The sequence below is a fragment of the Rana temporaria genome, chromosome 2, assembly GCF_905171775.1.
Source record: "Rana temporaria chromosome 2, aRanTem1.1, whole genome shotgun sequence".
Lineage (NCBI taxonomy): Eukaryota > Metazoa > Chordata > Amphibia > Anura > Ranidae > Rana > Rana temporaria.
In genome coordinates, this window is record NC_053490.1 from 390,368,690 (window position 1) to 390,389,695 (window position 21,006).

At 44.4% G+C, this 21,006-nt stretch overlaps 1 protein-coding gene across 1 annotated transcript; it reads left to right on the plus strand.

Annotated features, from left to right (window-relative positions):
• The first annotated feature begins 936 nt into the window (after window positions 1-936).
• GPN2 (GPN-loop GTPase 2) lies at window positions 937-20,422 on the plus strand. The gene is made up of 5 exons (XM_040338004.1): window positions 937-1,467; window positions 4,326-4,482; window positions 9,520-9,680; window positions 18,464-18,591; window positions 20,045-20,422. Exons 1-5 carry the CDS (start codon window positions 1,045-1,047, stop codon window positions 20,115-20,117), a joined length of 942 nt encoding a protein of 313 aa, XP_040193938.1. The 5' UTR covers window positions 937-1,044; the 3' UTR covers window positions 20,118-20,422.
• Window positions 20,423-21,006: the final 584 nt, after the last annotated feature.

A 21,006-nucleotide genomic window follows, 5' to 3' on the forward strand; every position in this document is an offset into this window, starting at 1 on the left:
TCACATAACAGAACTTACCCTTTAAAGCATCATTAAAGCATCAAAAAAACATGCTGAAGCGGTAGGCGCTTTCATGTGTGTTGTAGTTGAAGCAAGTGTAAATGAGCCCTTAGCGCTCTGGATTGAGACAAGTACACACTATGGGATATACTTTGTTCATATTTCATGTCTGAGCATTTCCCGCAATTTGTTTTAATTAAAGCGGGGGTTCACCCGAAAAAAAGTTTTTAACATTAGATTGAGGCTAATTGTGGGAAGCACAATCGGGTGTTTTTTTTTAAATCAACTTACCGTTTTAGAGATAGATGTTCTCCGCCGCTTCCGGGTATGGTCTGCGGGACTGGGCGTTCCTATTTGATTGACAGCATTCCGACCGTCGCATACAGCGCGTCACGAGTTGCCGAAAGTAGCCGAACGTCGGTGCGCAGGCTCCGTATAGAGCCGCACCGACGTTCGGCTTCTTTCGGCAACTCGTGACGCGCTGTATGCGACGGTCGGAAGGCTGTCAATCAAATAGGAACGCCTAGTCCCGAAGACCATGCCCGGAAGCCGCGGAGAACATCTATCTCTAAAACGGTATGTACTGCATTGATTTAAAAAAAAACACCCGATTGTGCTTCCCACAATTAGCCTCAATCTAATGTTAAAAATGTGTTTTTCAGGTGAACCCCCGCTTTAATATACCATAAAGGACCCTGTTTAGGAACTTCTTGTTTGAACACGGACTTTAAGGTCTGCGTTCAAACACGAAGTTCCTAAACAATGTCCTTTATGGTATATTAATTTAAAAACATTGCGGGAAATCTAAAATGATTGAACTGTATTTAGAAATAATATACGATTGCTTTACCATCTACTTTCAATGCTAATGTTTGAGCAATGTCTTATATAGAAAATGTCTACCAGTGAACGTCCTCCTCACAGCCTGACAGAAATCTGGCGCAGCCGTTGAACGAATCAGGGTCGGTCATGTGACAGTGACGCCATGAGCGCGCTGGATACCCCGGAAGTTGCTGCGCACTGTATGCAGAGGCGGCTGGTAGCATGGAAGTGTCTAGCGGAGGGGAGAAGCAGCCGTTACTTGGATTCGGGCAGGCGGTGATCGGTCCCCCCGGCTCTGGGAAGACTACCTATGTCCGAGCCATGCACGCCCTTCTCACCAGCATGGGCCGCCCGGTCTCTATTATTAACCTGGACCCAGCCGGGGAGGACGAGCCCGGGGCGGCGGTGAGCCTGCGGGAACTCCTGGCTCTGAGTGAGGTGATGAGTGAGCTGCACCTGGGACCTAACGGTGCGCTTCTCTACTGCATGGAGTACCTGCAGGGGAACCTGGACTGGCTGCGGGACAGGCTGATCAGTGTGCGGGGCACTTACCTCCTGTTTGACTGCCCGGGACAGGTAGAGCTGTATACCCACCACCCAGCTCTGCCCAACATCCTGCGACAACTGGGGGCCTGGGGCCTGCGGGTGAGATCATCATTACTGACCAGCACAAGGCTGTGTAAGGCCCCTTTCACCTGAAGGGTCCAATCGGGTTCACCTGTCCGTTTCTCAGGCAGGTCTGATTGGCAGGTCCATTCACCCCAACACGCTTGTGTGAGTTTACACCTGCCTACCTCTGATCTGTTCCACTAAAATCAATCCTAAGGGCCCTTTCACACGGGCTGACGAACGGACCGTTTATTACAAGTCCGTTTACGGACTTGTAATGTATCCCTATGGGATTGCAGACGTTAGCGGATGATGCATCTGCTAACGTCCGTAACGATCCGCGTCCGCAAAGTTCCGCTTTTTCAGACGGGAAAAAAAACCCTATTTTTCTTCTGTCTGGCAGAACGAATCGGATGAATACGGACACACGGTCCGTATTCATCCGATTCCCCATAGGGGAGAGCAGAGCAAAGACAGGGCGGTCTCTGCACAGTGTGCGGGGACCGCCCTGTCCGCCGACAGCTCAGCGGGGATTAACGGAGGAATCCCCGCTGAGCCAAACGGGCTAAAGGAGCGGATCAATAAGGATCCGCTTTGTGTGAAAGAGCCCTAAAGCGTTCTGTCATCCTCCACCATTCTAGACAGATCAGAAGGCAGTTGGGTGTAAACAGTGGAGACACACCCCTTCCCTCCAATCAGTTCTCAGAGGTCCCCTGGCTGAGTTCTGCAGTGTGTAATTTCAGCTCTCCACCCTTTTGTTTTCTTCTGAACTCTCAGACAAAAGGATACTGTCATCCTCCAGCTAGACCAGTGATGGCAAACCTTGGCACCCCAGATGTTTTGGAACTACATTTCCCATGCTGCCTAAACAGGAGTTCCACACAAAAACTGAACTTCTGCTATTTGGACCCCCACCCCCCCTTTGGTGTCACATGTGGCACCTTTCAGGGGGGAGCAGATGCCTGTGTAAACCAAGTCTTTGCTCTCACTTCCGGGCATAGATGGCCACAGTATCCGCGGTGATCTACGCCATGTCAGGCCCCTCCTCCACCCCCCCACTTTCTTCTGGGAGACACACATGTTTAAGAAGACAGCAGGGACCAGTGAGAGTGCAACATGCGCAGTAGGGAACAAGGCTGTGAAGCCGCAAGGCTTCACTTCCTGATTCCCTTACCAAAGATGGCGGCGCCTCAACCCGAGAGCCAAGAGACAGATCGGCTTCGGGTGCCCTGGACAGGTAAGTGTCCATATAGGAAAAGTCAGCAGCTGCAGTATTTGTAGCTACTGACTTTAATTATTTTTTCTGCAAAACGCCGCTGCAGAGTGTATGAGCATCATGGAAAATGTAGTTCCAAAACATCTTGGGTGCCAAGGATCACCATCGATGATCTAGACAGATCGGAGGGCAGTTGGGTGTAAACAGACAGTGGAGATCTTTTTCACCCGCCTACCTCCTATCTGGTCTGGTTAAAACAAACGGAAAGGGATCCATCCTCCTCTTTCACCCGGCTAGCCATAGAGCAGAGCGGGGTTCTGCCTGTGACAGGTTGGTGGCCACAGCTGTCCATGACTGTCCTCTCAGCCAGCAGTTGCTGGAGGTAATAGCTGTTTGATGCACTTTGTGTACTATCAGCAGTGATCACTGCAGGTAATCGCTGGCTAGGAGGATAGCTGCCACAGCTATCCATTCACAGGTGGCAGAGACAGAAACAGCTGCAGGGATCGGCAGAAAAAACGTCAGATTTCCGTAACGTGTGTACGGGACTTGGGACCCCTCTCACGCGGGGCAGACTCTGCTTGCTCAGCAGGGATCTATGCGCTTATCCCCGCTGAGCAGGCAGATGACTGGTCCACGTCCAGTCTGCTTAAGCAGAGCTAACAGACACAACCCATTTTCCTCTATGGGTGTTTGGATGTAAACGGACTTCCTGTCCATTTACACACTACTGCCATCCAATCTGCTAGATCAGGGGTCTTCAAACTACGGCCCTCCAGTTGTTCAGGAACTACAATTCCCATCATGCCTAGTCATGTCTGTGAATGTCAGAGTTTTGCAATGCCTCATGGGATGTGTAGTTCCGCAACAGCTGGAGGGCCCTAGTTTGAGGATCCCTGTGCTAGATAGAAACAGAATGGATCCCCATCCGTCTGTTTTTATTGGATTGACGTAAGCAGGTGTAAACGGACCTCTATTTACACCCACCACTCCATAGAAGAGAATGGAGGGTCCGATTGGGTCAGCCCAAAAAACTGACAAGCCGACCTAATCGGAATGCTAGTGTGAAAGGGGCATAAGGGCTTGTTTATACTTGCAGTAAAATAATGTGGTTGAGGTGTGGTTTAACCTCCCACTTTAAAGATGAGCTCCAGTCTGGAAGAAAAGCGATTTAAGTAAGCAGCTACAGGTACTGTAGCTGTTTACTTTTAAGATAAGGACACTTGCCTGTCCAGGGATCCTCCGATGCTGGTACCCCAAGCCAATTCATCAGTCACTTTGGGTGCAGGCGCCAGCATTGTAAGTAAGGGAAACTGGCAGTGAAGCCTTTAGGCCGATTTCCTACTACACATGTGCAAATCACGCTGCGCTTTCTGAATGATATCGTCATCAGCGGGGAGGAGGGGCCGGAAATGCTCGGAGATCGCCACGGCGATCTTACCTGGAAGTTGGAGCGTGTACCTGTCAAAACCAGGTACCCGCTCCCTTCTAAAAAGTGCCAAATGTGGCAGTGGAGTCAATCTGCATTAGTTTTACCAGCAACCTTGTGGTGTGAGGACCTGCCCAAAAACTGTCAGTTTTATTTCTAATCAGGAAGGTTGTTGGAATTCCTACCTGGTTGTAAAAAATTAAGGAGATACTGTTAGTAATCTTAACTGTTTATTTTGTCTTTTTTTAGTTGTGTGCAGTACATCTTGTGGATTCTCATTACTGTACAGACCCTGCCAAGTTCATCTCTATTCTGTGTACGTCTCTGAGCACCATGCTTCATATAGAACTGCCACACATTAACGTTCTCTCAAAAATGGATCTGATTGAACAGTATGGTCGGCTGGGTGAGTCTAAAAAAACATTTTTGATAAAAAAAAAAAAAAAATTCCTGAGAGTCTCAATGCACCCAAAGCCTAATGGGTATTACTGAACAGCTGCAAGCGTTCTACACGTCTCATAAGCTTGTGCACATAGCCAATTTAAAGTAAATTATACGCTGCGCTTGGAAATATTGCATAGTATATGCGTACTAAAGGATAAATAAGTACATGTGGTGTTAATGTGATGTAAGTGACATAAAAGTGATATGAACATTGGTAACAATAAAAAAAAAAAAAAGTATATCATAACATTAGTGCTCCTGTGCATCCAAGTGAATTGTATCACAAATAAATATATAAATGTCCAGTGGGATATAAAAAACAACTGTAGTCCCAAATAAATACAAAAAGTGCTTTTGTGCAAAAGCAATTCTTAATTGGAAAATATGGAAATGTCACAATCCTGCTGAAAAATTTGCAAAAGTGCATGTGTGTGATGTCCAGTTATAGCATTGATGCCGTGCTTATATATCCATGCTTTTACAATTGATTGATTGGTGTTGCAAATCATGCATTGGTGCTCATATTCCGGTGACCCCTAGGTATTAAATGCTCACCTTAGAGCCCGTTGCCTAGCAATTACGCTCGGTCAATACATGCTTGTGAACCACCCCTGGGTTCTATACTGGTAACGGGATCCTGGGCTTCCAATGCAGTATCACCGATAGTGATAGTGAAATTTCTCCTAAACAGCGCACGTTTAGGAGATATTTCCACTACCTATTGGTAAAACCTCATTTTAGGCTTGCCTTTAGGTAAAAGTAAGGATGGAGGGTTTACAACCACTTTAAGGCTAGGTTTCCACTATTGCGATGTAAGTCGCGCGATTTTGCTGCAATTTTTTTTGCAGCTATTTTGATGAAACTGGAAACGATGCCTGTGTATTCTTGAGATCTATGGACCTCAAGTCGCATCAAACTGGGACCAAAGTAGTGCAGGGACTAATTTGAAGTCGCACCGATATGAATGGTACACATTGGAAATCATGGAGAGCGATGTGTCATCTGACTTTGCAGTCCCAAGTCGCATGATAAGTCGCACTAGTGGAAATGGAGCCTTAGTCTGCATGTTCTGCTACATAGGAAAAAATGTTACTGCGCTGATCTAATTATCCAGAGGGTTTAGTCTCTGGAAATGTGAGCTGTGACTTAATATAATACACCCAATATATTTTTAACATACTACACCATGATGAGCCCCTTGTCTTTGAGGATTTAAGGATACCTTGTAAAAGGACAAAGGAGGTAACACCCACTGACGGATAAAGAAAATACACCACCTTGGAGCCTATTAATATCTGGGGTCTGGTGAGTGTTGATTTTAACCATTGGTGATGGTGGCACATTTTTATCGGGTGGAAGAGATAGCGGCACTTGTCTGTATACAGCACCACCAACATTGAACCTTTTGTTTGCTGGAACCTACTGTATAGGAGCAAGATTGCTTGTCATTGGACTATTTTCAGTGCAGCTAGCACACTGCACTTTTTATTGGTTGATATATATATATATATATATATATATATATATATATATATATATTTTTGCTATATATAATTTTTTGGGGATTACCTGTTTCCAATACCAGTTATTGGACAATTCACTGTGCAGTTGGCACATTGTGTGTTTTATATAGTATACTTTTTTCTGTATTGTTTTCATTATTTAGCCGGCTAGTAGCAGCAACGATAGCCACTCTTTCACAGGAGCACTGTGGCATATTGATGTGTATGCCGATACACCAATTTATATTTGTGATTCAAAAACTGTGTCACATATGCATGATTTAAATTTAATTTATATATTTTCACAGATTGTTTGTATTTAGGTTACTCACATTTAAGATTGGGCACATTGTGGCCCTGATATATATATTCCACTTATGGTTGAGGGTGTATTATATTAAAGCGGATCTCCACTCTAAAGTGGAGTCCCGCTGATCGGAACCCTCCCCCCCTCCGGTGTCACATTTGACACCTTTCAGGGGGGAGGGGGGTGCAGATACCTGTCTACAGACAGGTATCTGCACCCACTTCCGGCCCTACGATACGGGCAAAGGACGGGTTTTTTCCTTCCTTCCCGTCCGTCCCCCGTTGTATGCTGGGAACACTCGGCTCCCAGCACACAGCGGGAGCCAATCGGCGGGCGCAGCGCGACTCGCGCATGCGCCGTAGGGAACTGGGCAGTGAAGCCGGAGCGCTTCACTTCCTGGTTCCCTCACCGAGGATGGAGGGGGGAGCAGCAGGGTGACGAGCGATCGGCTCGTCATCTGCTGCGATCGGCGCTGGACTCCAGGACAGGTAAGTGTCCTAATATTAAAAGTCAGCAGCTGCAGTATTTGTAGCTGCTGGCTTTTAATATATATTTCCCGTGGCACATCCGCTTTAAGTCACAGCTCACATTTCCAGAGACTAAACCCTCTGGATAATTAGATCAGCGCAGTAACATTTTTTTCTATGCACTATTAACCCCTACCAAGGGCACACAGTACTGCAGCAGATCACGGTTTATATTCATATTCATTTTATTTTCTTTTGCGCCGGTGACACTCACAACCATGTTCTGCTACATAACCTGAACAAAGTTGAGTCAGAGGATTGCAGCTGCTTTGAGGACTGGCATATGTCTCACCACTGACCATGCTCTGTAACAAATATGAACATCCTAATTATTACACAGGTATATAGTGCCAACATTTTGTGCAGCACTTTACAAAACAAACATCATTTGATTACCCTTATGCCGCGTACACCCGATAATTTTTCGGCATGAAAAAAAACGACGTTTTTCAGCATGTAGGAAAACGACGTTTTTTCAACTTCATCATTAAAACGACGTTGCCCACACACCATCGTTTTAAAAAAATGCTCTAGCAAAGCGCGGTGATGTACGACGGCACTATAAAGGGGAAGTTCTATTCGCCTTTGGGCTGCTTTAGCTGATTCCGTGTTGGTAAAAGACGATTCACGCTTTTCTGTCTTTTACAGTGTGATGAATGTGCTTACTCCATTATGAACGGTCGTTTTACCAAAACGAGCGCCCCCGTCTCATAACTTCTGAGCATGCGCAGGTTTTTAACGTTGTTTTAGCCCACACGATCATTTTTTACAACCTGAAAAGCGACATCGTTTAAAATAAAAATGCAGCATGTTCGAAAAAAGTTTTTGTTGTTTTTCAGAACCTATAAAATTATGTGAAGCCCACACACGATCATTTTAAATTACATTTTTTTAAAAAAACTTTTTTTTCATGCTGAAAAATTATCGTGTGGACGCGGCATTAGACTTCAGCTGTAGTCATAGGGAAGAAGTTGCTTTGTACAAATTCTCATTTAAAAATAACTTGTGTTTATACAGTATAAAGGACTGTTCTACCTTTTGGTTAAAAACCTTCCTTGGCCCCCATAAACTAATATATATCAACCCCCCTCCTCACCCTAACTGCTTACTTGCCTACATATTAAAAATGCATCCAAGTCAAGGGTTTACCTCCTCTGTGATTTAGATTCTCTTTAGTATTGGTCATTCCTGCGCAGTCCCTATAGACTTGAATAAGGATTTACACAGAGGATCTCCATTCTTAGTACTTGGCTCCATTCAAGCCACCATTGTCATACCAAAGTACTTTCACTGCTGGGGGGGATTCTCCCCCATGGATTAGTTAATGGAAGACCTTTTCCTTTTAATTCTTTCTGTTACTAAAATGTATTGCGTCCTGTTCACATTGCACTGTAAGACCCCCTTTCACACAGGAGGACCGATTGGGTCTGCCTGTCAGTTTTTTCAGGTGGACCTGATCGGGTTCATTTACACCTGCCGACATCCAATCCTATCTGCTAAAAACGGACAGATGGCAGCTGGGTGTCAATGGACAGGCGGTCGGTTTACATCTGACCGCTCAGACGATAGCGGGCTGTGCCCCCTCTGCATGAGCGGTCACAGACTAGCCATTCACTTGCTCGGCGGACATATTTCCCACTGAGCAGGCCTACACCTGGCAGAGTCTGCCCTGTGTGAAAGGGGCCATAGGACCATTAAGCAAGGGTTTTTTTTTTTTTAATAACTTCTGCCTAGCTTTCCAAAAGCACATGTCTAAATGTGTGCTAAGCAGTTCATATTGGGAGGCTGAGTGTTGCAGCACAAATGGTACTACAATATTTTCTGATAACTCTCCTGTTGCAGGAGCAGTTAAGCCATAGACAGGATGCTGCCTGAAAAACGGCATTGAAAGCTCTTCTGCATTCAAGGTAGTTTATCCGCCACCCGCCCGCCGTATAGACAAATGACGGTGGGCGGGATCCTCACATTCTGGGCTGACATCATATGACGTCTCGCCAAGATCGCGGACCATAGGGGCATGCAGTGCGGAGTTCGTGCTTTGTCCCTGGGACACGGCGCAACCCCGATCTCTGTAAAGACTTGATGCTCTTTACCCATGTGATCAGCTGTGTCTAATCACAGCTGATCACATGTAAACATGGAAATGCCGTTGATCATCTCTCCTCGTCTCACTGACAGTGTGAGGAGAGGAGAGCTGATCAGCAGCATTTCCTCACAGGGGAGATCTGTACAGATAATCAGGTTACCAATTATTAGTGCAGACCCAACAGTGCCCATCAGTGATGATAATTTGTGCCAATCGGTGCCATTTATCTGTGCTACCTATCATTGCTCAAAAATGCTTCATATAAGTGCCTGCCCATTGGCGCAGCCTCATCGGCACACATCAGTGAAGGGGGAAAAAAATATTATTTACATTTTCTGACAAACTACGAATTTCGTTTAATTTTCGGTCTTTATTTTTTTGCTTAAAAAAAAAAAAAAGGGTTTAAATACCACCAAAAAAACTTTATTTGTTGGGAGAAAAGCTTTATTTGTGGGCTAAAAGCTGAAGATTAGCCTGGGCAGGAATGGGGTAAAAGTGCCCTGTAGGCAAGTGGTTAAACATGGTCTACCAGGCATTTATTTGATGTGGATTTTTCAACAGTTCTTTTCTTTTGCAGCATTTAACATTGATTTCTACACTGAGGTTATGGATCTTTCTTTTTTGGTGGAACATTTGACCTCTGACCCTTTTTTCCGTCGACACAAACGGCTTCATGAGAAACTGGCTGAGGTCATCGAAGATTATGGGCTGGTGTCATTCATGCCACTTAGCATCAAGGTGAGAAATTACTGCTGAGAAAAGGGAACCCTTTTCTGAAGTGATTATGATGAAAAAGGTTTTTAATGAGGAACGTCTTAAGTTTGCTGTGCATAGTGCAGGCTTTAGCAAATGGAGTAAAACTGGTAGGATCGTGGGATACAGATGGCCATACAACAACCAGAAAAGTGTGTAAAATAAATATAATTAGTAACAAATAACCTCGGGATGCAATATATTGGAAGGTGTGGGGTGACATTTTTTAGACGAGAGATATGAACCTGTGCTGCATTTCGCAAGCAGCAGATTATCATGTTGCTGAAAGCTCTGCGCCTCATATTGTTGATATTGGCTTCCTAGTGCAAGATGAAGTAAGCCAACAGCAAAAAAGGGCTGAAATATGTGTTGTGTTGGGATTTAGATTAAAGATAGTTTTCAATTTAAGATACATTAATCATTTTAGTTTATTCAGCATGAAATGGAGCTTACCATTTAAAACTGAATAAAACCCTACTATCCAATATAGCCAAGGAAGGTGCCATCCTGGCCTCTGTTTATTCTGCAGTTGCCATGATGCTACACATCAGTTAAGACTTCAGCTATTTGACATCTGGACAGTGCAATGCTTTTCTCAGATCCTGCAGAAAAAAAATAATGCACTCCCCCCCCCCCCTGCAAAAATGTGTATTCCCCCCCCCCCCCCCTTTTTATTTTATTTTTTTATATAAAAGGTGAGCTCATTCTTTAAGGTACAGTGGTATTAAAGTGGTTGTAAACCCTATACATACATCTACCCAGTGAAGTAACTGGCCTTTCTGGACGGACACCTTTCCATAAATCTTGACAAGTGGGTTATGTTCCTGTTCACAGGAGAGGACTAGGCAGAAACATCTTGGATAACTAAATACATATTACTTTAACAAAGTTGTACAGCCCCGCCAGGGGGTGTTTCTTCTGTACATAACCCTCCTCCCTGCAGTATGCAGCCTCAGTTTTTTTTCTGCCTAGCAAAGGAGGACGTATGGCTCCCTTTGGGCCCAGCGCCTGGCCCCTGAGGAAAATGTTTTATTTTTAATTTTTTGTCTTGAAAGCCTCTTCTGTCGGCTGAGAGACAGGCTGGATATATAGATCCTTGTAGTCTCCTCAGTCCGGCCAGCGAGCGTGAGCACACCTTTGCAAAGAGGCTGGGTCTGCCACGACATACCCGCTGACTCCTGGGGTGGCCGGTGAGCTTTGCTCCGAGGTCCACATATGACTGGGCTGTGGACCGGGCCGACAGCTACCTCCATTGCGATGGTATGCCTGTCAGGAATGCTTCAGTGGGTCCTCGCGTGGATGGGTAAGTACAGTTCCTCCCATTTTGGTGGGTTGGTACGGCTGAGCATTCCTGGGGTTCGGGGGTCCTCCTATCCTCCCTTCCTTGCTCCTTTTCCCTCTGATGCATTGCTATTGTTGCTGTCAGGGGGGGGGCCTCACCAGGAGACTGTGGTGCGTCTGGCCTGTACTCCTTGCCAGGGTTTTTTTTACAAAAAAAATTAGCTTTTGCACTGTTTTCAGCCCTAATGGGCTTTCTCTGCTTAATTGCGGCATTTCCGCGCCATTTTTCAGGTGGTTTTCAGTTCTATTGGAAAATCCCATTGGCGGCCATTTTGTTGTGGCCTCTGTGGCGCAGCTTACTATTGCAGTCGGCCATTTTACTGTGGCCATGTTCTGCTCTGAGATGTTTGGCGGCCATCTTGGAAGAGATTTTGGCCTCTAGTGCTGGTTCCTAAGGCATGCAGCACAGATCGGTAAAGAATCTGCTGAGGAAGTGAACCACGCAACGCGTCCGGGGGGCAGGAGTCTTGTTTACGTCGCTCAATCTCATCCCACACATCCGCTCCATGATACAATGCCTGTGATTTCTCTCCCATGTGTGTTTTTAATCGGCTAAATGTGAGTAGCCTGTTATCATCGTTTATTGAATTAAAAGTCTTTTTACCCAGCGGAGGCTCTTAGAAAATGTTCCTTCTTTTTCCTGCATGTTTTCGGTCCATTAATGTGGTTGTGAACTGAGGATTTTGGAATCTTATTGTGCCCCCTGGTGTTCATTTGGCTGTTCCACTGGAAGACATACCAATACCATTACTGTGCTGTTTGCTGATTTTCTTGGATAATATACACAAGCTTATTTGACCATCTGGTAACACAGTGGTCTTGGGCTGAGGTGAGAGTACCCAACTTAATCGGTGGAAGGATCACATTTCTGGTGTGCTTATAGTCACGTGGTGAAGAGTTTCAGGAATTGGATAACTGGATACTGTTTTTCTTTTTGCTGGACTTTTATTCTTCAGATTCATTTTTCACACATATATACCTATTTGGTTTGCGCTGCACTGTTCTATATGCAGCACAGATCTCCTCACAATTAACTCACAGCTTTACCTCACGGTTTTCTTCCTCTCTCGAACTCTGTCTTCTGAGGGCGGGCAGCGGCGCTGTGTAGTCTTCTCCTGTGGTCGTGAGTCCCCTGGGTAACCACCCCCGGTCAGCGCAGTACAGCTGTGAGCTGTAATGGAGTCGGTTTTTTCTTCCCCAAACATGCCAGAGGCGGCAGCCGGTGCTCCGGCACCTGCGGTTCTCATGACACTATGTCAGCAGTCCTGCAAACATTTGTTGCCAGGGTGGAAGCGGCGTAAAAAGCGCCACCCTCCCCCTGTTATCCCCTGGGCAATGCTCTGGCTCAGACCAGGACCTGGCTGCGGCTCGGGTCCCTGGTTCTGTTTTATCTGAAGATGTGGACCAGGACCTTCCTTGAGAGGAAGACCCCTCACTTGGGTCGGTGCATGACAGAGCACTTGTCAGTGCGCTTATCAATCCTGTAAGGGACTCCCTTAAGCTGAATAGTGCAGCTGAGGCTTCCGCTGAGGGCTTGGTATTTTTTGGATCACACAAATCGGACCGCTCTGTGAAAGTTTTTTTTTTTCCTTATGTGCCCTACTTTGACAAATTAATTGATGCGGAATGGGGAAAGTCTCAGAAGGCCTTTGTAGTCCCTCACCGCCTGGCGGTTCGGTACCCCTTTGAGGAGAGCCTTTCAAAAAAGGTGGGCTTCTCCTCCAGTTGTGGACCCTCTGGTTGCCCGGTTAAATAATGTAACCACACTCTCTATAGAAGGGACCCCTGCTTTTAAGGATTAGACTGATAGGAGATCGAAGCACTGACCCGCTCCATGTTTACCATGATGGGGTCTGCCTTGTGGCCAGTACCCTGGTGTCTCAAACATTTACTGACTGGGCAAAAATGTAGCTCCAGACTGTGGAGGAGCACCAACTCCCTCCCAAGGTTATTGGACTAGCGGACCACCTGGTCCAGGGCCTTGTATATGTCTGTGATGCTTCACTGGATGCAGCATCCTTGATATCCAGGGCTTCGGTTTTGGTGGTGGTTTTGTGCCGCCTCCTCTGGTTGAACTGCTGGTCTGCTGACCAAGCCTCTAAAAATGCCCTGGCGGATTTACCCTTTCAAAGGGGGTAAGCCTTTTGGGTCCTTGCTGGATGACATTGTCAAAAATTTCACTGGGGGGGGGGGGGGGGGGAGCACTCTCCTCCCTCAGTCCACCAGGGGAAAACCACCGCCGTAAGCCGGGTCCTTGTTTTCCCACGCAGGAGTGGTATTTTCGTCAGTCAGGGCCCGCGGGTAAACCCTCCCAGACCGACAAGTGCTCTGCTGGGGGACAGCAAGGTCTCTGGGTGCATAAGCCAAACAGACCGGCGTCCAAACCCACCACTGCATGAAGTCTTGCCCGCGCCCGACTCGGGGGGGGGGGGGGGGGGGGGGTTTGTTGGCTTTGCAGGTTTACGACTTGGTGGAGCTCCCTGCTCTCCGACCAATGGGTCTGCGAGGTTGTCTCTTCAGGGTTCAAGATGGTTCTTTCATATCCCCCGAACAGATTCTTTCCCTCAAGTCTCCCTCTCCTCCCAGCTCGTCGGACTGCCCTGTTGGGGGCGGTACAGGACTTGCTAGGTTGAGGATCTACCATCGCACCTGGAATGTCTACATCTTTGTGCGAAGAGATGGGGTGGACTTACTCGGTGTCCAGGCTTTTTTTTTTTTTTTTTTGTTGCGGCCTTTGGCACCCCTTTTTCTAGTGGGATCCTTTGTGCAAGGGGTTTTGTCATAAACTCCCCCTCCCTCATGGGCTTTGACTCTGGTGCTCTTGGTTTTTTAGGAACCTTCCTTTTGAAAACATCTAAGAGATCCCTCTCGACACTATCTCAGAAGGTTGCCTTTTTGGTGGCCATTACTTCTGTCAGAAGGCTTTCTGAGTGGGCGGCCTCGTCTTGCAAGTCCCCGTACTTCCTCATCCATAAGGATAAGGCGGTGGTGCGTCCTCGACCTTCCCTTCTTCAGAAGGTGATTTTCGGCTTTTCACCTAAATGAGGGCATTGTTTTTCCATCCTTGTGTCCTCGGCAAACGCATCCTATTGGGGGGGTTGCGCTCCATACCTTGGGCGTGGTACGCGCTTTGTGTGTGTGTACCTGTCCGCTGCGGCTCCGTTTCGGAGAATTGCAGTACTTTTTGTGTCGGTGCCTGGTCCACAAAAGCGCCTGGCGGTCTCGTCGGCCACCATTTTTGGGTGGATTAGGCAGACCGTCATACAGGCCTGTGCTCTTAAGGGGCAGGCGCCCCCCTTTACGGTCACGGCACTTTTGACCAGAGCAATTGGTGCTTCCTGGGCTTTCCGACATCGAGCGTCTATCTCGCACTGGTTTCAGGCGGCGACTTGGCCGTCCGTTCACTTTTTTTTTCCAAGTTTTACATGGTTGCTGTGATCTTCTGATGCTTTTTTCGGCCGCAAGAGTTTGCAGGCGACTGTTTAAAGTTGCAACTTCTCCGTGGAGGAGCTCTGCTTCTTTGGGGTGAAGTTAAATTGGTTGGTTTTACTGATACTGTTCCCATCCCTCGTTTTTGACACTGCTTGGGGACATCCCCACTTGTCAAGATTTATGGTGCTGTGTCCGTCCATGGACGATGAGAGAAAATAGGATTTCTTGTACTCGCCTTAAAATCCTTTTCTCTGTCGTCCATGGGCGGACACAGCACCCACCCCTCCTTTTTAGGTGTGTATTGCTTGTTACAAACTGAGGCTGCATACTGCAGGGAGGACTCAACTCTGTTAAATTAACATGTATTTAATTATCTAACATGTTTCTGCCTAGTCCTCTCCTGTGAACAGGAACATAACCCACTTGTCAGGATTTATGGAGCTGTGTCAGCCCATGGACGACAGAGAAAAGGATTTTACGGTGAGTACAAAAAATCCAATTTTTTTTTTTCCTTTTTTCTACATTCTTTCGGACAATAATTTTATAAAGCTTGTCTGAGCAGTCAGGGAAAAAATGTGGGCAAGAGCTGAAGTCGCACTCTCTGTAGTGCTTAATGAGGTGAGCTCTGAGAGCTGATTGGCAGGAAGGGACACACCCCACTTCACACAGGAACAGAGCTGAAGCTGTTAGCTGAAGATGCCTCCTGTCACATATATATTTGCCTACTTGTCAATAGTGATTCATACTGATGGCAGAGGAACGATGCAACAGACATAAATTACACTAAAGCTGTGTATACATTTTTTTTTTTTTTTTTTTTTTTTTCTTCTTTTAGATTTACCAAAACCATATAATATGAGGTCAAATCAGATTTTCTTTTTATTTTGAATAAATTTGATAAAAAATAAATAAAAAAAATCTATTTTAATAAAATGCTTTTGGAGTAAAAATCTATCGAACGATAGTTTTTCAATTTTAAGATACATTAATAATTTAGTTTATTCAACATGAAATGGAACTTGGTTATGTAGCATGAGGCTGTATATGCTACAATATTTACATTTTTGGTAAACTCATTCAGTGAATGCAAGCTGAAATAACATGCACTGCATTGATGCATTCATACAATTTCACAGTGACCATGATATGAAGAAAGTTCAGGAATATTACTTTATCCCATTGTTTTGCAATCTGTGTACACTACAAACTGTATGATTGAATTGGTTCTGATATCGCTGATTTACTAAGCTGACAGCTTATTCTAATCAGGAAACCTTAATTGTGTTTGCAAATATTAAAGATTCCAACCACCAGCAAGAATAAGTCCTTACATTTAAAGAGCACCTGTCATTTCAGATCCATCACAGCAATGAATGGGACTGTCGGTGAGTTAACAGTGGGTTGGAGGAGCTGCTGCTGTGGGACAGAGATAACAGTTGCTCTTTTAAAAACATTTTTATTCAAAGCAAGCCTTTTTACGAGTGATTTAATCCATCCTGGGTCAAACTTTAACAGTTCCAATTAGTATGCAATTAGGCAGGCCCTTACACTATATGGTTTTGGTAAATCTAAAGGAATTCGAACAACAAAAGTTGTATCGTGTGTATCCAGCTTTAGAGGTTGATGTACAAATACTGAACTGCAAAATCTGGCACAGCTGTGCATGGTAGCCAATCGGCTTTTAACTTCAGTGTTCAAATAAGCTCTGCCAAAAGAAAATGGAAGCTGATTTGTTTTTTTTATGCAGACACACACTGTAAAGCAGGGATATGCAATTAGCGGACCTCCAGCTGTTGTAGAACTACAAGTCCCATGAGGCATTACAAGACTCTGACAGCCACAAGCATGACACCCAGAGGCATGATGGGACTTGTAGTTTTGCAACAGCTGGAGGTCTGCTAATTGCATATGCCTGCTGTAGAGGGATATGCTTTGTTCATATTTCATGTCTACAACTTTAAACCTAAAAACAAAATGCTTAGATGTGGTGACTACATAAGTATTATTTTTCTTGGCTTTGTTTTCACCTGGTGATCCGGCCAGTAACACACTTTCTGTCTTGGGGTGTCTGCACTCTGGATAGAGGAGTAACAGAGGCACTTTTGGACATCAGGCTTTTCAGTCTGGGGAGAGTGTATTGTTCGATGTGCTAGCAAATTTAGATGGACTTGACTAACAAATTAAAGGACAAATCCAGCCTGAGCTTTTTTGGGCTTCTCCTCTGGGTCACAGGAGTGCAATTTGTTTTGCACTCTCGTGATCCGTTTTCAGCGGAGAGCGGTCTGAGGTGCGCTCTCCGCTGACGTTTCTGGATTCAGTCGAGGCAGCGCGTCATGCCGACTTCTGAAGTCTGGATCCTCCAGCTGCCTTGATTTATGGCAGTCTCAGCAGACACTGAGACGGCCGCTTCCCACCCCTCCACAGCTCTGCGCTCCCGTGCCAGTGAGCGTGGAGAAGGAGAGATGCTGACAGTCTGCAGCTCTCCTCTTGGGGATCTGTGAAAACCGCCCATAGTCGTGGCTCAGTTCTCAGTGCAGAGACAGCAGGGGACAGCTGCAGCATTGATCTGATGCTGCATCCACATAAGTATGAATCTAAAAAAAAAACAAAAAACGTATTTCTCTTTTTAAATCTGAAATCCAGCTAACACATTTTAAGCAGTTTTTTTTTTTTTTTCTTTTGGGATACAGTTTTTACATTAATAATGCTGACCTTTGTATGCACCCCTGTGGTTGCTGCTTTTTCTCAACCCTCGATACACTTTGTCTAGGAAAGTTTTATAAAGACTATAAACTATGAGATTATATATATATATATATATATATTCTCTGAAAAATGTATCAGTCCTGATGTACTGACAGCCTATCATTTCTTGAGGCTCGAAAGTGCCAGGACCATACAAATATCTCCCAAATGACCCCTTTTTGGAAAGTAGACAGTCCAGGGTAATTTAGTAAGAAGCATGGCAAGTTTTTTGAAGTTGTAATTTTATGTCGCCATTTTTGGAAAAATTTAAGAGGGGGAGGGGGAATTCACTTTTAGTTTTACATACTGTCACCAGTGCAGTACAGCGTTCTATAATAGGTGAGGTGGTGATCAGGTACATTGACTGCTGACAGTATTAGTGTTACTGTACTGTACTACTGCCCCACTTTTACACTACTGCGACTTCAAAGTCGTGTGATTTTTGCCACGATTTCAGGTAATGCCTGTGTAACTGGCATCAAAATCGGGCCAAAGTTGTGCAGGGACTACTTTTTGAAGTCATACTAATATGAATGGTTGTCATTGGGAATCATGGGGAATGACTTGTCATGCTATATTATTTTTTTTATTTTTTTTTTTTTTATTTTAACCATATGATTGCTTATACCAGTGAATTTCACTGGTATAAGCAACCATTTTTACTGAATTCAATTGATTTATTTAGTGTTTTGTTGTGATTAACTGTGATTGGTCATAGCTAATCACATGGTATAGATGGACTGTGATCGACCCTGTCTACCATGTAATCACTGACCAATCACAGCTAGCGACACTCTGTACACAATGGTATAAATGGAAGCCTACCATTGTTTACAATTGTCATGTGATCTGCTCTGATTGTTCAAGGCAATCACATGGTACTGGCAGCGGGGCCAGTACACTGATCAGTCATCGGCTGTGTTCGACCGCCACAGCCAGTGGCAGATCATGCTGCAGTGTGGCCCGTTTTGGGAGGACGTCCTGCCCTGCCGTCTTTCTGCTAAAGGCTGTGCGGGAAGTAGTTGAGGGGTTGGGTGGAGTTTAACGGTTTGTTTCTGACAGATCTGCTGTATGCATAATGTTTAGTTGAAATAAAGAATGGAATACTGCTCTGTTCATAATAGGTGCAGGCTTACGAACAGGTGCAGGCTGTTCCATTCTTGCATAAAGTTTACCTTCATATTTGTGTTCAGAAAAAGGGAGTAGCTGTGTATAGAGTTTGTAATTTTATTGTGTTCTTTCTTGCTCAGGATGAACAAAGCCTAAAGAGAGTCATGGCAGCTGTGGATAAAGCTTGTGGTTTCTGCTTTGGAGAAGAAAACGGATCGATTGGGTCCCTTATGTCTGTAGCGGTGGGTGCAGACTTCCATTTCACATCGTATCCTAATATGCTGCTTTTAATCTTTTATGGTGTGGGTTTTGTTTTTGTGTTTGTTTCGTCCTTGGGAGTAAATATTTTATATAAATTTGTGTGTGTGCGTGTGCGTGTGCGTGTGCGTGTGTGTGTGTGTGTTTAAGGTCCCATGCAAACGAGACGCTGTTAAACGCGCGTTCAGAGGCAGTTGGACACTTTTTTTCAACTTACCCTGAACGCATTCAATGTTCTCCTATACGTCAATGCACACAGTCTCGTTTTTTAGGCAGCTGCGTTTAACATCGTTTTTCCAGAAACAAAAAAATGGTTTCAGACGCAAACGTTTTCCACATTTCAGAAGCTAAACGCGGTACCAGTGTTTTGCCGCGTTTTCGTTTATAAGCGTTTTTAAAGGTGACCTATTTTTTTACATTAGAAATCTCAAAAATGATACCAAATGATGAAAAACCATTAAATATAAAAAAAAAAACGAATTGCTTGCATTGCGGACAATCCACAACTTGTGGCAGGTGACGTGGCCAAGTGACACGCTGAATACAAGTACACAGCTGCTACTCACTCTGGTCTCACAAAATGGCTGAAATGGTTAAATACTGTTTTTCGAGCTTAGGGGAGGGTCTTATGTTTCTTAACTAAACGCTTATAGACGCAAATGTGGTAAAACGCAACTGCAATCGCGGCAAAATGGGCGTTTCTAAACGTGGGTTTTAGCTAGGGCTGCAACTAATGATTATTTTCATAATCGAAATATTAGTTGGCCGACTATTTGGGTTAATCGGATAATGGCCTTTTAAAAAAAAAAAAAAAAAATTTGCATTTTTTTGGCCCAATTTGTTGTTGGGCAGATTACAAAACACAAATTGCCGCAAAAACACATTACATGTTTTTCTGCAGCTTCTCCATTGAAGTATATTGAACCCAAAAAAACAAAATAGCACCGTTTTACGTTAAGTCCCTGCCCTTTCCAAATACGCAGCAGCTGAAAAAAAATCATGGATGTGAACGTGTCCCATAGGAAAACATGTAAATGAACTGTAGTGTGTTTCCGCAAAAAACAGAGGTGTGACCCAGGCCCGAGATGTTTACTAACCTAATGGGGTTAAAAAAACAAAAAAGTACAAGAAGAGCAAATCGCTACTGTAAGGGGTTCATTTTTTTTCGTGTGAAAGTAATATTAACAGTAGCGATTTGCTTTTTTGTACTATAAAGGGCTATTTTTTTTTTAACCCCATTATGTTACTGGCCGATTAATCTATTATGAAAATTGTAATGGATTAATTTCATAATCGATTAGTTGTTGAACATGCGTTTAGCAGAGTTTGCACCGGCGTCTCGTGTGCATGGGGCCTAACATGAGAAATTGCAGTTGGCTTTTTTTTTTTTTAAAAAAGTTTCTTAATATTCAATGGCGGTACATCCTTCACTGAAAAATAATCCTTAACATATACTGCAACAGAACTTTGGCATTTCAGGAGAAATTTGTGCAAAAAGAGACTCGAACTGTGGAAGATGAGGCATTAGAGTTGTGATTCGATTCTACTAGAGATTGATGGTGACACAACCACCAACAGAGTGCCCTGGACCCCCTTAAAATTGGACATACCATCTCCTTTCTTATTATTGGAAGTGTTTTCCTTGGAAATCACTCATGCAGGGATCTAGCCAATTATGCGTACTCTAGAAAACATTCAGACAAGAGGTGCAAAGTGTGGCTGCTTATGTTATGTAGAAGTATGTACATGTGTACGTAAAAAAAAGGCTCTGGGACTGACTGTATATATTGCTTTCAATATAACCTGTTGTAAATTTTTATATAAATAAATTTTGAATTGTATTTTTCTCTGTGTATGTTATTTATATATATCTATATCTATATCTATATCTATATCTATATCTATATATCTATCCCTATCCCTAAATGGTAAATAGTTTGGACTAAATGAACTACTTAAAGTTTAAATGAATCCTGGAGATATATTCAAAGCCATTCAAAGGAAACTTTATAAATGAATTTGACTATGAATGTTTTTTGGGTGTATGGATCCCATTTGTTGCAGCTGGCTCCTGTGTTAGGAATCGATGATGGCTTTTTTTTTTTCCCCTCCTTCCTATGAATGAATATAAAGCTTCCTCTGACTGTGGTGGTGAGGTGGGCTGATGTCACAAACTTAACCCCGACCAATCGGGAGGCCTTTTTTCATTCATGGAATACAAATCTTCCTCTAAATGGCTGGGCAGCACTCTGCCCGATTTTGTTCCTTGTTCGGACAGGACGTTTTTGTCCCGCTGCTGGAACACAGCGCTGAGGCTGTATACAGTTAATACAGCACACGGTATCTGCAAATGGCAGTGAGATAAATAGTTTGTTTGGAGCAAGCTGGTCTAAACAAACTATTTAACATTAAATGAAACGTACAG

Bases quoted from the DNA above. Each gene is read 5' to 3' on its own strand.
- GPN2 (XM_040338004.1), top strand. From the start codon at position 1,045: ATGGAAGTGTCTAGCGGAGGGGAGAAGCAGCCGTTACTTGGATTCGGG. The intron at 4,483-9,519 runs GTGAGTCTAAAA...TTTCTTTTGCAG, and splicing joins TGAACAGTATGGTCGGCTGG to CATTTAACATTGATTTCTAC. The intron at 9,681-18,463 runs GTGAGAAATTAC...TTTCTTGCTCAG, and splicing joins TCATGCCACTTAGCATCAAG to GATGAACAAAGCCTAAAGAG.